General features: G+C 45.3%; 1 protein-coding gene across 1 annotated transcript; it reads right to left on the bottom strand.

Moving 5' to 3' along the window:
- Window positions 1–4372: 4372 nt before the first annotated feature.
- On the bottom strand, window positions 4373–16092 carry rpl34 (ribosomal protein L34). Its single transcript, XM_072495391.1, has 5 exons — window positions 16022–16092; window positions 11790–11863; window positions 10917–11016; window positions 6423–6526; window positions 4373–4501 (listed from the first exon to the last, which is right to left on the bottom strand). Exons 2-5 carry the CDS (start codon window positions 11852–11854, stop codon window positions 4417–4419), a joined length of 354 nt encoding a protein of 117 aa, XP_072351492.1. The 5' UTR covers window positions 11855–11863; window positions 16022–16092; the 3' UTR covers window positions 4373–4416.
- Between the last annotated feature and the right edge of the window lie 627 nt (window positions 16093–16719).

Below are 16719 nucleotides of genomic sequence, written 5' to 3'. Positions count from 1 at the left end.
GAACACTGGACTTAAGTAGGGTGCTCTTTCCAAGGGCTGGTGCAGACTCGATGGGCTGAATCATAGAATTTACAGTGCAGAATCTGCACCAGCCCTTGGAAAGAGCACCGTAAGCCCATGCCTCCACCCTCAATCCACACCTCTACCCTTTCCCCGTAACCCCACCTAACCTTTTTTGGACATGAAGGGCAATTTTAGCAGAGCCAATCCACCTAACCTGCACATCTTTGGAATGTGGGAGGAAACCGGACCACCCGGAGGAAACCCACACAGACACGGGGAGAACGGGCAGACTCCACACAGACAGTGAACCAAATCGGGAATCGAACCTGGGATCCTGGAGCTGTGAAGCAATTATGCTAACGTGCTGCCCATACTGTGCTATCAAATGGCCTCCTTCTGCACTGTAAATTCTATGATTCTATGAAGTGAATTTGCAAACCCCCTGACTGATTTGTTCCTGGCTAAAGGGGAGGAGCTGTGATGTGTGTCTAAAGTTTATGCTTTTGTAATACATTTTAGAGTAATGCTCCCCCGCCAGTAGGGTGCGCTAAAAACAAAATCCTGGATGTATCCTTATTTTGGAGGGAAAAGAATAAGAAACATCCAGTTTTTATCAGGAAGCTCATTTCAGAAACAGACTCGTGTGCGTGTTTGTATTCTTAATTGTTTAGAAGTGACAAAACACATCAAGACCCAAGAAAACCTGTTGCAGTTTTTAAATTGCGTTTGAAGGAACAATTTACTATCCCCAAATTTCTGGTCTGGGCGAACAATCCTGGACACGAATTCCCAATTTTGTTACGACCAGTTGAGAAGGTGTGAACTTCCGCCCTATTCAACCTCCTCAGCTGGACACAACAAAGATTTAAGTTTCTATTTCACGAGGATATGCATTTCCAAATCAGAATGTGTTTTACTAATTAAGCTGTGAGCAATATGGAGCCAATCAAACAAGGTTTTCCATTAAACCCCAAAAAATAAAGAAATGTGACATCAAGCATTTGGCCCTAAATCCATTCAGGCTCAGATACACATAAAAGAACCTACGGTGAGTGTCCTTGAACCGTAGCTTTTAAATGGGGCGGCCGATTTGGGTTAGCTAGTTTCTTGGATGTGGGCAGATGTTGCGATTATTACATGATCTCTGTCCGCTGTTAGGTTTTTCCTCTGGGTTTTGGCCTCTTAAACACTTATTCCAAAAATGAGAGCAGCCTGTTTTCCTGCTGAAGACTTTCTCGACACTGCCCGTGTCACTTGCAACCTCTTTCAAGTGACTGTGCAGCCTGTGCATATTTCCAAGGGGTTTCGGGTGTGTCTGTTTGTAGCAGCCATAATTTCAGTACCCAAAACTTTGCATTTTAAATGCATCTTTCTTATGAGTTTCGATGGGGGAAGGTCTGAATTATAGGAAATGTATCTTTCTTCACACTCCCCTGAGGGTGATTTGTTTGTTTCTCAACTTCCTCTGAGATTTGGCCATGCATTTTAGCACTTTGCTATCTCAGTTCAAATTGCAAAATTTCCAGTCAGGTAAAAGTTTTCAGATATGAAGAGGCATCATGACACGAATCACTTCTACAACATATAGCTCCAAGTTGTCATAAAAACTTTGAAAAACTTATTTTCTCGACCACTCTTCCCAATTTGGTTGTCCTACTCTACATGAATATCGAAGTTCCAATTATTACATTGCCTTTGTTACAAGCTCCTATAACCTGTCTAATGCTGTCCAATGGTAAAACTACTCGCACCAGTTCCAACCTATGCCATTCCTAATTGCCACCCATACTGATTCAACCTCGTGATCCTGAGGCTAGATCCTTTCTCATCAACGTTCTTATTAACACGACTACCTCTCCGCTTTCGCCATTCTGAAAGTGTGCCCTAGAATATTCATTTCCCAACCTTAATCAACTTGTAACCAGTCTCTATAAAGAGGCCTCTCTTGAGGTTGTGGTGCTGTGGGTTGGACCTGCCTTTGAGTAGAGAACTGAAGAATGTCAATTATAGCACGGCTTCCATACCCCATCATTTCCCATTCAAGTTTAAGGGGTGCAGTAGGCAAGCATAGTGCGCAGGTCTGGTTTGGCTGTTCATCAGCTCTGGCTCGATTAGCTATGTTTAATCAGGCATGGTTCTTGGTATGTATCAGAGTAACATCATTGGCTGGTGTAATGTCATGTGTTATACTTTGACATCATCGGAGCGTCTCATGGATTTTTGTGGAGTGCACCATTGTATGGGCAGTGCAGTGGTTAGCACTCTTGCTTCACAGCTCCAGGGACCCGGGTTCGATTCCTGGCTTGGGTCACTCTCTGTGCGGAGTCAGCACATTCTCCCCATGTCTGCGTGAATTTCCTTCGGGCGCTTCCGAAAGACGTGCTTGCTAGGTGAATTCTCCCTCAGTGTGACCGAACAGGCGCTGGAGTGTGGTGACCAGAGGATTTTCACAGTAACTTCATTGCAGTGTTAATGTAAGCCTACTTGTGACACTAATAAAGATTATTACCCTGTTTGAACAGGATCTTGTAATAAACCCCTTGCACAATGTTACACAAACTTCTTTCTCTTTGCAACTACAACAAAGAATGTAACAGTTCTTTTCTGCCAAAACTGTGCACTCAAGTTCAGCTTGAACAGCAAAGCCAATTTTACTTTTCTCCACAGCTTATTCCTTTACTCCCATCTTCAACACGCAAGAAGCTAATTGATTTTTTTTGACAAATTGAGACCATTTACCTCTGCTGCTTTCCATGAAGTAAACTATCAAACTGCTTTCTGTTCTATAATCTGCACCTATTTTTGATCTCTACAAAGTAATCTCAACTATCAGGGTTCACTTCCCTTTTCTTTATGACCCCCATTCCTGCCCAATTAATGGAAGGAGGGTGGGAAGAGGCACACGTGGAAGACAAACAGCCTGGATCTGTTCAGCTGAATGGTCTGTTTCTGTTCTGTGAATACTTTTGTACGGTAGGGGAAGGGGACAAAGAAGCAGATGAAAAATCTTTTATCACTCTCCCCACGGCAAACACAAGCTCAAACTGCAAGTCTTGCAACACCCAATGCCCAGCTCATGTCAGTTCTCAGCTCAGTTATGACATGCTGATGACATCAAGGCCACAATTTGAGGTGGTTGGGGTACGGGTCGTGGTGATAGAAGCAACTCCACAAACAGCCTCCGAATTTGAATGATTCTTCAAATGGACTGGGCAGTAGGAGTACTAGGTTCTCTTGGCTTTACCAAATTATAATCCCTGGCACAAGCAATCAATTTGTCATATACCCACCATGGTCTCTGCAGTTCTGGCCCCACAATGTCTCATGTCAGAGTAATTTACTATTCTCTTGCTAGCATGTTAGAATGAAGGGTAATAGCACATTTGCCCCGAATGCAAAGCTAGACAGTATTTGAGGGAAAGGATTAGCAGGATTCATGGACATGGTTGAATGAAGTTTAGTGGGAGGTTTCTGCAGTGCATGAGCACTGGAGCACAGATGTACTGGGTCAAAAATGTGATTTCTGTGACGTAAAGTGTCTCGTCATTCATGGCACACAGCATTTAGCCTGTCCCAATGCCTGATCTACTTCCAGTGAGGAAGGGTGGAGTGGATACTAGCCGAAACTGATTGGCATGTAACCATTATTATTTTACGCGTTCTCATTCCAGAGTACCTGGCTAAGTCAGCTGTGTACAGAACCTGAAGGTTGCCCCCATCACTTACACTACCCTCGCTCGTCACAGGGAGCCAGCCACATCAGAAAAGTGGAAGTTTGTCACGATCCGAGACATCAATTACAAAAGCACCATTTACAACGTATTGAGTGCTCCGACTACCTTGTGTAGATTTGTGTTCACTGATTTAAAAGCTCAGCTGAATTTAGCCAATGTCAGATCTTCGATCAGCAGCCTGGGGCTCCACCCCCACTCTCAGCGCCATTTGTGTAATTATCTGGGAGGCAAAGTAACAAGAACCCAGAAATAAACAGGCAAATAAGCAGAAATAAACTTCCAAGGACTGCTTTGATTCAAGAGGAAGGTCCAACACCATCTTCTTCAAGTAATTAGGACCAACCAGATTATCCAGTTATTGTGAACCCAGTGCACATATTTGACATATTTTAAGTGCAGCTCAAGTTTGCACTCAGAAGCCTAGAACTGGTAACCTGGCCAGGCATTTACAATGTGGAGGTTTTGATATTGCGCTGCCCACTTCAATGCTATAGGTGATGTGGATTCTCTAATTACTCCATGCTGGTAGAGATTCGGCAAACTGTTTTCCATACAAGGGGCACATGCTGATTAGACATGCACATGGCCAATTAGCTACACTTTGTAGGAGAAAGAAATATTTTCAACAGACAAGCTCCAATTAGTTTTTTACTTCCATGTTTATACAAAACTAGATGGTTCACTTTGATTTCTGGCTTTGTGCTTGGGCCTTCAGCACCTTGACCACGATCTTCTGCTCCTCAATAAGGAATGCACGCTTAATTCTGAAAAGATAAAGAAAAACACGTATCAATCCAAACTGGATAACTCAACAGCAAGGTGCTAGTGGGAAGATAATCTCAGAGTTAGTCACATTTCCTAGATGTTTGTAAGTGATCTGCTCTCCAGGATCACCGATCAACAGCAGAAGCTGAAAATCCCCGGCTGCTGGCATTCAGGTCACAAGTCACATCATTAGGAAGACCACACACCAGGCTGCGTGTTGGCCTTCCCACAAACTTACGTTGGGGTGGAGCCTACTTAAAAGGCAGTATGCAGGGAGGTTGGACAACCAAAACAGAAGAGAGCAGGAGTCGACTATTTGACCCCTCAAGTCGGCTCCGCCATCACAACTGATCTACTTGTGGCCTGAACCCCACTTTCCCCACGCACCACTACCCTCAAAGATCTGTCCAATTCAGCCTCAAATATATTCAATGAACCAGACTCTGCTGCTCTTTGGGGAAGAGAATTCCAAAGATTAACAAGCCCCTCCCCAAGTGAAGAAATTCCTTGTTTCCATCTTAAATGGAGACTCCCTTATTTTGAGATGGTGCACCCACGTTCTCGATTCTCCTGCGAGGGGAAACATCCTCCCAGCACCCACCCTATCAAACCCACTCTTAATTTTATCGGTTTCAATAAGATCACCTCCAATGTGTATGGGCCCAACCTGCTCAACGTTTCCTCATTAAAAAAATCCCTTCAGCCCAGGAATCAACTTAGCGAATCTTTTCTGAAGTGTCTCCAATGCAAATATATCCCGACCTAAATAAGGAAACCAACAAAGTACGCAATGCTCCAGGTGTTGGTCTCAACGATACCCTGTACGATTGTAGCAAATTTCCCTACTTTTACACTTCATCTCAATTGCAATAATAACTAGCTCTACCTGCAAGCTTTCTGTGAAGGGGAGGGGTGGCATAGTGGTATTGTCACTGGACTAGTAAACCAAAGACCCAGGATAATGCTCTGGGGACCCAGATTCAAATCCCGCCACAGCAGACGGTGTGAAATTTGAATTCAATAAAAATCTGGAATTAAAAGTCTAATGATAACCATGAAACCATTGTCGATTGTCATACAAAAATCATCTGGTTCCTTTAGGGAAGGAAATCTGCTGCCCTTATCTGGTCTGGCCGACATGTGACTCCAGACCCACAGCAATGTGGTTGAACTCTCAACTACCCCCTCAAGGGCAATTAGGGATGGGCAATAAATGTGGGCACAGCCTGCGACATCCACATCCCATGAACGAAAAATAAAAAAAAAACACTCCCAGCGGTTTGGGGGTCTACCTGGGCATCCAAGTGAGGAAGCCCTTCCCTGACACCACATAGATCACCGGTCCAACAATTAGAATCAATCATAGAAGTTTACAGCATGGAAACAGGCCCTTCGGCCCAACCAGTCCATGCCGCCCAGTTTTTACCATTAAGCTAGTCCCAGTTGCCCGCACTTGGCCCATAACCCTCTATACCCATCTTACCCATGTAACTATCTAAATGTTTTTTAAAAGACGCAATTGTACCCGCCTCTACTACTACCTCTGGCAGCCCATTCCAGACACTCACTACCCTCTGAGTGAAGAAATTGCCCCTCTGGGCCCTTCTGAATCTCTCCCCTCTCACCTTAAACCTATGCCCTCTAGTTTTAGACTCCCCTACCTTTGGGAAAAGATGTTGACTATCTACTATTGTTCACCTTTTATCAACTATACAGAATGTGCAGTTTGATTGTGCTGCAGCAGCCTCTGAAAACTTTGAAGATACCCCACAAATTTTACCAAACCCACCCAGTGAGATATTCCACTTCTGTCCAGGGCTTCAACAAGTTGCCCGAGGTGTCTCTCACTGCAGACAGAAGCATTCAATAAATCAATCAATACCAAAAGATATCAGGAAGAAGTCATTTTTTGACGGTTACCTGTCACGTACACACTTGGCGCACATGGATCCACCATAAGCTCGACTGACATGCTTCTTGGTCTTTGACAATCTCATTAGGACCTTGGGTCTAACAGCCCGAATCTACACAAGTTTAAGAGGAATTGGTTAGTATCTATTTATGGTCAACAGTTCAAATGCAAAATGGCCATATTTAGCACCAAAAATGAACACACATCACTATTAGATCAACCATCTAAAAACTGTTTAAAAAACCAAACTGACCCATGCAGAATGCTTGAAGACATTTGGCCAAAATTCAAAGTCAGCTCTCCTATCCATACTTCAAACACAGCTAGGAACTGCACGACCCAGAGGACCAAGCCAAGCTTTTCATCTCAGTTCAAAGCCAAGTCAGCCGGAGATTGTCCTGTGGCTGCAAGGGTCCCATGTGAAATGAGTCTGATTAGTCTTGATCCAGTACGTAGACAGCATGGGCCTTGCATATAAAAGTGTCCTTAATTAGAAATATTGCCCAGCTAATGATGGTTGTCAAGGACATGAAAAAGGGGCTCCTTTGGTACAGTATGGATGCTTTTCAGAGGTTAGGAGAGTGGATGGAGCTGCGATTTGCCTAGAACTCTGCTGTACTTGTCCTGGGAGTACATAACATCAGAAGACTGTGCGCCTGATTTGGAAAGTTTTCTGCTGCATAGAACTGATCTCATTTACTCCGTACAGAAGGAATACATAACCAAGATCAAACCTATTAAGATAAAAGTCCAATGTTTTAACTCTTTTCAACAAAAAAAAAATTGTTCTGCGATACGGAACAAGGCCCACCAGGTATTAACCATGCAGTGTGGAACTGGATTCCTATGTTAGCCAGACTGGGTAAAGGCAGTGCCCCCCAAAGAGCGCCAATGAAGCAGTCAGGTTTTAACAACAGCCCAGTAACTTTTATTTTCTTGTTATGGTAAGGTTTGGAGACTGTGTCAACATTGGGTGATCCTATGTCAGATATAATACAGGTTTGCAAAAGTCTTTTTACTCTGGCGTTGGTACCTTTACTGAAATGAGGCTCATTACCAGATTTGAGTTTCTTTCAAACTCAAGTGTGTCACAGTTCACCCAGTGGAGTCTGGGTTGCTGTGGCACATGCACTTTTTACACGCAAGTTGCAGTGTGGAGCTATGGAAAGGGACAGCAGAGACTTCAACTTTCATTACATCACATGGCTGATCAGGAATCTCTCCCTGCCACTGGCATGTCGGAAGGATTTACAAGTTGATATTCAACCCCTTTGGCCACGTTATGAACACACCTTCCATGGCCCTCAACCCCTGGGGTTGGACTCGATCCCGGAGCTCCTGGCTCGGAAGCAGGGTCTCTACCTACTGCGTCACAAGACCTCCTATCACTTGTACACAACTTCAAAATACAGGCTGACTATTTGGGAAGGGTCTAGGCTCATAAGCAAAGATTTCATTTACGATGGATCTTTCAAGTCAGTTATTTAAGTGACAAATTAATGCTTCAAAGTGCGATTCACATCTAAATGTAGATTTTCAAATCACAGCTTGACACGTAATAAAAAAGGGGACAAATCAGAAGGCGATGGAATGATCACACAGTTTAACTCGAGAACAAAGTTTAACAAGCCCGTCACCACAAGCTGCTCTTCCGAAAAATGCTGAGACTTCTCTTGGTCGCCAACTCAACTCAGGAAAACCTCAACAGGCCAAAGTTGAGGTTTAACATATTTAATTCACTCAAATAATGAACCTGCATTGTTTCAACACATGCATTGAATGGCACCCTTGTCCTAAACTTCAGTTTTACTCCCGATTCTATTCACATTGGTGCTAATCTTATTTTATCAGCCCGTCTCTCTCAAATGGCCTTCCACTCACATCCCTGCCAGCTCCACCCCAGTGACAAAAATCTGGGTAAAGCAGTTGATGTGGTGTATATGGATTTCAGTAAAGTGTTTGATAAGGTTCCCCACGGTAGGCTACTGCAGAAAATACGGAGGCATGGGACTCAGGGTGACTTAGCAGTTTGGATCAGAAATTGGCTAGCTGGAAGAAGACAAAGGGTGGTGGTTGATGGGAAGTGTTCAGACTGGAGTCCAGTTACTAGTGGTGTACCACAAGGATCTGTTTTGGGGCCACTGCTGTTTGTCATTTTTATAAATGATCTGGAGGAGGGCGTAGAAGGATGGGTGAGTAAATTTGCAGATGACACTAAAGTCGATGGAGTTGTGGACAGTGTGGAAGGATGTTACAAATTACAGAGGGACATAGATAAGCTGCAGCGCTGGGTTGAGAGGTGGCAAATGGAGTTTAATGCAGAAAAGTGTGAGGTGATTCATTTTGGAAGGAATAACAGGAAGACAGAGTACTGGGCTAATGATAAGATTCTTGGTAGTGTGGATGAGCAGAGAGATCTCGGTGTCCATGTACATAGATCCCTGAAAGTTGCCACCAAGGTTGAGAGGGTTGTTAAGAAGACGTACGGTATGTTAGCTTTTATTGGTAGAGGGATTGAGTTTCGGAGCCATGAGGTCATATTGCAGCTGTACAAAACTCTGGTGCGGCCGCATTTGGAGTACTGCGTGCAATTCTGGTTGCCGCATTATAGGAAGGATGTGGAAACATTGGAAAGGGTGCAGAGGAGATTTACCAGAATGTTGCCTGGTATGGAGGGAAGATCTTATGAGGAAAGGCTGAGGGACTTGAGGCTGTTTTCGTTAAGAGAGAAGGTTAAGCGGTGACTTAATTGAGGCATACAAGATGATCAGAGGATTAGATAGGGTGGACAGTGAGAGCCTTTTTCCTCAGATGGTGATGTCTAGCACGAGGGGACATAGCTTTAAATTGAGGGGAGATTGATATAGGAGAGATGTCAGAGGTAGGTTCTTTACTCAGAGAGTAGTAAAGGCGTGGAATGCCCTGCCTGCAACAGTAGTGGACTCGCCAACACTAAGGGCATTCAAATGGTCATTGGATAGACATATGGATGATAAGGGAATAGTGTAGATGGGCTTTAGAGTGGTTTCACAGGTCGGCGCAACAACGAGGGCCGAAGGACTTGTACTGCGCTGTAATGTTCTATGTTACAGAATATCATGGTCAGCAATAAATTAAAACAGCAGAAAACTCTCTGGGGATGCTGGTGTAAAGATTGATACTTCAACATAGTCAAAGCACACAGCACTGCATGAAACTTTGGAACCTGCAATTTAAGGGAAACCCCGAGCTTTCTCCTTTCAGCGCAGAAGTCCACACAAGTCTTACGACGATGGAGACCATTCAACCCATTAGCCCTGCACCAGTTTTTTGCTGCAACAATCCTGAACTCTCATTCCCACCTTATACTTGGCTGCACTGGCCTCTGCCTCAATCACATGGAATGCTTTTCATGGTCCTTCAATAGGCTCATCCCTGGCGTGAAAGGGTTGTCTTATGAGAAAATATTGAGCAGGTTGGTTCTTTACTCATTGGAGTTTCGAAGAATGGGAGAAGATCTGATTGGAACACAAGATCCTGAGGGGGCTTGACGCAGTAGATGCTGAGAGGGTGTTTCCTCTTCTTCAGGTATCTGGAACTAGGGGCAGTTTCAAAATAAGGGTATTCTATTCAAGGTGGAGATGAGGATTAACCCCCCGCAACAGTGCTGGCTGGGTCATTGAATATATTCAAGGCAATATTTGACACATTTTTGGATTGACAAGGGAGTCGGGGTTGGCAAGGAGTGGAGTAAAGCCACATCAGGTCAGCCATGACCTTGTCGAGCAGGTTCGAGGGACCAATTGATCTACCGTTGCTCCAATTTCTAATCTTTTTATGGTTTGAGAAGAATCCCTTAGCCTCCACCTAATCCCTTAACTGGGCAGCGGCAGAGTGGTTAGCACTGCTGTCACACAGCGCTAGGGACCCAGGTTCAATTCCGGCCTTGGGCGACTGCCTGGAGTTTGTACGTTCTCCCTGCATATGCGTGGGTTTCCTCCAGGCGCTCCGGTTTCCTCCCATAGTCCAAAGAAGTGCGGATTAGGTGGATTGGCCATGGTACATTGCCCTCAACTGTGCAGGGATGTGCAGGTTAGATTATGAGGTTACAGGGATAGGGCAGGGTGGACATGGATAGAGTGCTCATTTGAAGAGGCGGATCGAGTGGCCTCCTTCTGCACTGTAGGGATTCCATCGTCAGATTTTAAATCGATGGCCTGCACCTTAAGACTCCCAACCAGAGAAAAAAATAGATAATCTTTCCCTATTCACTATCAAAACTTTGAAATTGAAACAAAATATCCCCTCTTGTTATTCCACTGGAAATAATTAGGGTGTCTCAATAGATGATCAGAAATAAATCCTTGTTTATAAGGCAGGATAAATATATTCATGTCCCAGTCTGAAAATACTGAGTAGGCCCTGCCCTTCAATGCCTCAATGACATTTCAGCAACTTAAGTTAGGAATCGTAAAATGTTTTAAACCAAAACTCCCACCGCGTGGATTAAACTGATTACTTACACCACGGAGTCTTCCAGGACAGATGCCACATGCAGACTTTGGTGCTTTGCCGACCTTCTTGGTATACAGGAACACGATGCGGTTACCGGGTGTGCGAGACCTTCACAATTAAGGAAAAGAACATTGTTCGATTTTTTTCCCTAGAAATCTTTTTACTGGTGTTTCATTTAACAGTTACAGAGTTTAAAACAAAAGAAAAGAAAAAGGGTTGGGTTTCACATGTGGAAGGGAGGGGGGGGGGGGGGAAGAGAGAAGGTTGAGGAGTCCCCTCGCCCATTGGCCTTTGAGGGGGGGGGGGGGGGTCTGTTTGTTACCCAGTTTCCCTCCATAAAGGCCTGTGCTCCCTCCAGTAGCTGGCCCTCCTCCCCATTCCTTCCCTGTTCCTCTCAAGCTTTCCTCTTTCTGGGTGATTAGCCCTACTAGCCCCACTTCCAGAAAATTAAACAGCAAGATCGTCTTTGGGAACAAGGCCCAATATCAAATGCCAAAAGAGTTAAATCCGAAGAGTTTATATTCCCCTGAATATAGAAGTTTACGGGGTAATCAAATCGAGGTGTTTAAGTTAATTGAAGGAGTTGACTGTCCTCTAACTACTCTCTGCTGTGAGAGGCCAGAACAAAGGGTAGAAACCTTAAAATTGGAGCCAGACTGTTCAGGATGCACTACACAGGGCAGTAGTAATCTAGAACTCGCTCACCCAAAAAAGATGTTCAGGTTGGGAATCAACTGAAAATTTCAAAAGTTAAGTCAGCACATTAAGGGTTTCCGAACCTTGGCAGGTAGATGGGAGTCACGATACAGATGGATCATGACCTAACAGAATAGGTTAGAGAAGCTGAACAGCCTCCTCCTGTTTCTACATGGAGTACTTACAATCTTTTCTTGTTGGAAGCGGTGTTGTAGGACAACCTACGGCGGTACGTTAGGCGCTGAACCATCTTTTAAAGCTGGAATTGAAGTAGAGGAAACAGTCATTTAAAGTTTGCAGTTCAGGAGTTTCGTCAACAGATGCGACCCACTGTTCAGCTCTCTGGCAATAATTGACTTGGGTGTTGAAAAGTAACCTTGGTTTAAAAACCCAGGAAATGGGATATTGGCAAATATCAGATTCAATGCCTTGGAAACCTGGCACTGTTACACAGATCAACTTCACCCATCGCGCCAATAATGGAAACTCAGATCCTACTCGGCTCAAACTGCAATATTAATGGAGGCAGAGCAGAGAATAGCGAAGATCCTGATTGCTGATGTTACTCGAGACCTGGGCTTCTCAACCTTGACTTATAATAATAACCTTTATTGTCACAAGTAGGCTTACATTAACACTGCAATGAAGTTACTGTGAAAAGCCCCTAGTCGCCACACTCTGGCGCCTGTTCGGGTACACCGAGGAAGAATTCAGAATATCTACAAGGTGCACATTCGATAGCAGCCTTCAGAAGGGAACTGAGCAAATCCTTAAAGGAAAGAGCAAAACAACTGCAGGGACACGGAAAGAGGAACCAACTAGCAAGCTTTAAAAAGAGCAGACTTGGATGGATGAATGGCCTCCTGTTGCAGTATTCAATGATTCGATATATCACTGGTACTTTACAAGTTACTGCGGTCAATGTGTCAGCACACTACAGTGTTTTCAGACAAAAATTGGTATTGAGCCACATAAGGAGATGTTACAGCAGATGGCCAAAACCTTGGATATAGAAGTAAGTTCTAAGAAGCAACTTACAGGAGAGATGAAAAGGCAGATGTGGTATGGGGAGGGGGAAGCTAAAGAAACAGATATAGAAAATAGAAGCAGACAGGCCCTTCGAGCCTGCTCTGCCATTCATTATGATGAAGGCTGATCAAGTTCACATGGTACACATTTTGGCTCAACTACTTTCTGTGGTAGTGAATCACAGATTCACCACTCCGGGTGAACAAATTTCTCCTCACCTCAGTCCTATCCCTTATCCTCAAACTATGGCCCCCAGTAGGAGGCACCGTGGCTAGCACTGCTGGATCACAGCACCAGGGACCCGGGTTCAATTCCACCCTTGGGTCACTGTGTGGAGTTTGCACTTTCTCCCCATGTCTGCGTGGGTTTCCTCCCACAGTCCAAAGATGTGCAGGTTAGGTAGATTGGCCGTGCTCCAATTGCCCCTTAGTGTCCAACGGTTGGGTGGAGTCGTGGGACTGACAGTAGCAGTGGTTAGCACTGTTGCTTCACAGCGCCAGGGTCCCGGGTTCGATTCCCGCTTGGGTCACTATCTGTGCAGATTCTGTACCTTCTCTTTGTGTCTGCGTGGGTTTCCTCCGGATTCCTCCCACAAGTCCCGAAAGACGTGCTTGCGAGGTAATTTGGACATTCTGAATTCTCCCTCAGTGTATCCAACAGGCACCACAGTGACACGACTAGGGGATTTTCACAGTAACTTCATGCAGTGTTAAAGCCTAATTGTGACACTAATAAAGATTATTATTAAGTAGGGTACTCTTCCCAAGGGCCGGTGCAGACTCAATGGGTCAAATGGCCTCCTTCTGCACTGTAAATTCTAGGATTCTAAGTTCTGGACTACCCCGGGAATATTCTTTCTGAATCTACCCAGTCTAATCCTGTTAGAATTTTATATGTTTCTATGAGTTCGCCTCTCACTCTTCTAAACACCAATGAATGTAATCCTAACAGATTAGTCTCCCCTCACACGACAGCCCAGGGATCAAACCTTCGCTGCACTCGCTCCATAGCCAGAACATCCTTCCTCAGACAAGGACACCAAAACTGCACACAATATTCCAGGTGTGGCCTCACCAATGTCCGATTGCAGTAAAACATCTCGCTTCCTATACTCAAATCTTCTCGCCTTCTTTACTGCCTGCTGTACCTGCGTGCTTACTTTCAGCGACTGATGCGAGGCCACCAAGGTCTCGCTGAGTCTTCACCTCTCTCAATTTACACTCATTTAAATAATAAATAATCTGCCTTCTTTTGCTACCGAAGCGGATAGCCTCACATTTATCCACTTTATACAGCATCTGCCATGCATATGCCCACTCACTCAGCCTGTCCAAATCCCGTTGGAAGCATCTCTGTATCCTCCTCACAGCTCACCTCCCACCCAACCTTGTATCATCTGCAAATTTGGAGACAATACATTTAGTTCCCTCGTCCAAAACATTAAGATATAATGTGAACAGTTAGGGCCCTAACACAGATCTATGTGGTACCCCGCTAGTCACTGCCTGCCAATCGGAAAAAGACACACACATTTATTCCAACTTTTTGCCTGCTGTCAGCTTTCGATCCATCTCAAGATACTACCTGCAATATTATGCACTTTAACTTTACATAGCAATCTGCAATGTGAGATCTTGTCAAAAGTCTTTTGAAAGTCTAAACTACATCCAGTTTCTCCCTGGTCAACTCTACTAGTTGCATCTTCAAAAGAATTCTAGTAGATTTGTCAAGAGCTGACAGCATGATCACCAATAGCAGAGTGATAAAAACCAGGGATCTGCAAGAGGCCAGAATTGGAGGAGTGCAGATATCTCAGGGAGTCATGGAGTTGGCGATTAGAGATACGGAGGGGTGAGGTCACCGTTGAATTTGAAAACAAGGATGAGAACCTTAAAATCATTCACTCTTACCAATTTTTACAGATGCACCATAGAAAGCATCCCATCTGGCTGCATCACAGCCTGGTATGGCAACTGCTCAGCCCAAGACCATAAGAAACTAGAGTCATGAACAGCACCCAGTCGATCATGCAAACCCGGCCCCCACTGCCTTTGAAAAGCGGGCTGCATAATCAAAGGCCCCTCCCAACCAGATGATTCTCTCTTCCATCTGGCAGAAGAATCAAAAGTTTGAGAACACGAAGCAACAGATTGAAAAACAACTTCTTCCCCACTGTTACCAGACTCCTGAATGGCCCTTTTATGGACAGAACTGATCTTTCTAAGCAACGTCTCTACTGTTACAGCTCTACATTCAGTATGCTTCACCCAATGTCGAAGTCCATGTATTTACATTGTGTATTTATCGTATATGCTGTTTTTCATGTACAGAACAATCTGCCTGGACTGTACACAGAACAATACTTTTCACTGTATCTCAGTATACATGACAATAAATCTAAACCTGAGTACATGTCAAAGCTGCTTCACAGTAAACTTCATAAAATAGAATCAATACAGTGCAGAAGACCATTCAGCCCTGCACCAAAGATCTGAGCCTACCTAGGCCCACGCCCCCAGCCTATCCCCATAACTCCGCCTAACCTTTTGTACACGAAGGGGCAATTTAGCATGGCCAATCCACCTAACCGGTGGTGTGGGAGGAAGCCGGAGCAAACCCACGCTAACACGGGGAGAACGTACAAACTCCCCATAGTGACTCAAGGCAAAATTGAACCCGAGTCCCTGGCACAGTGAGACTAACCACTGTGCCACCTTATGCATGGCTGGTTCCTACAGACTGCATTATGACTCAAGTCTCGGAAGTGGGGTCTTTCGACTCGAGAATCTGCCAGCCGTGCCACAGCTAACAGCTCAGCACCGAGGGAGTGCTGCACTGTCCGAGGTGCCCGTCTTTTGGGTGGGGCATTAAAACCATCTCTCTCGGCTCTCCTGGGTGGGCGCAATATACTAAATGAGACTATTCCTGAGGGGGGCATGGGCGTTCTCCCTGTGTCCTGGCCCATATTTATCCTTCGAAAAGGCATTGCTGGGACAGATGGTGTGGTTTTGGTGGGATCTTGCTGTGCATACATTTGACTGCCGTTGTTTCCCACGTTATAACAGCGGCTGCACTTCAAAAATGTACTTCATTAGCTGTAAATCTCTTTGGGACGTCCGAGGATCAGCTCCAAGCCCCGAGTCGACCGCTGCCCTCCCTCTCCCTCGCACTAGCGGCCTCGGGGATCCAGGCTCCACTCATCCCGGCTCCGATGCCCGCCTCATCCCGGGCAGCCCTCGGCTTCGATAAACAGCGATATCCGGCCCGCAGGGGTCCCCTACTCCGGTGGGACGCTGACCCCTGGGGCCCCTGCCGATCCGGTGCCCAATGGCCGCGGATGGCACCCGATTGCCCGTGAATCTTTTCTCAGCCTCCACGAACACCATACCTGCACCCGGCGTCACCGGAAAGGAAGGAGGAAGTAGACGAGGGGCAAAGTTCAAGTGGAGCCACTAAGCGGATGTACGGAATGACGTTTCGTTGTGCCGCCCCTCTCCCCCTTATGGGCGCCGCCATGTTGTACGGCCACTGCATTGGGCTGGCAGACTTTGGGAACTGGTGAGGCTCAAAGCTGCTTGCTGTCAGTTTAAATTGCAATCTACCTTCAAGGTTAAACACAAAAGAGCTTGGTCCTATGTGAACATCTTGTTCCAACAAGAACAAACTGAATGAGGACAGCAAGCCACCATTGTCCCATCTTTTGGATGAGATGTTAAACTGAGAACCTTTTAAAAAACAAATTAGAGTATCCAATCATTTTTCCAATTAAGGGGCAATTTTAGCGTGGTCAATCCATCGAGCTTGCACATTTTTGGGTTGTGGTGCAAAACCCACGCAAACACGGGGAGAATGTGCAAACTCCACATGGACAGTGACCCAGAGCCAGGATCGAACCTGGGGCCTCAGTGCTGTGAGGCCGCAGTGCTAGCCCACTGCCCCACTGTGCTGCCCCTAACCCAAGAACCCTTTCTGCTCTCCCAGATGCATATAAACCATGACCTGCACTATTCTGTATGGAAACAGGGTAGCATCCCGTGGGATCTAGCCCTTAACCAAGATCACTAAAACAGATTACCTGGTTATTAT

This window comes from Scyliorhinus torazame, chromosome 3, assembly GCF_047496885.1.
Source record: "Scyliorhinus torazame isolate Kashiwa2021f chromosome 3, sScyTor2.1, whole genome shotgun sequence".
Taxonomy (NCBI): Eukaryota; Metazoa; Chordata; class Chondrichthyes; order Carcharhiniformes; family Scyliorhinidae; genus Scyliorhinus; species Scyliorhinus torazame.
Note: the sequence above shows the minus strand (reverse complement) of the source record. Positions and strands in the feature narration are given on the sequence as shown.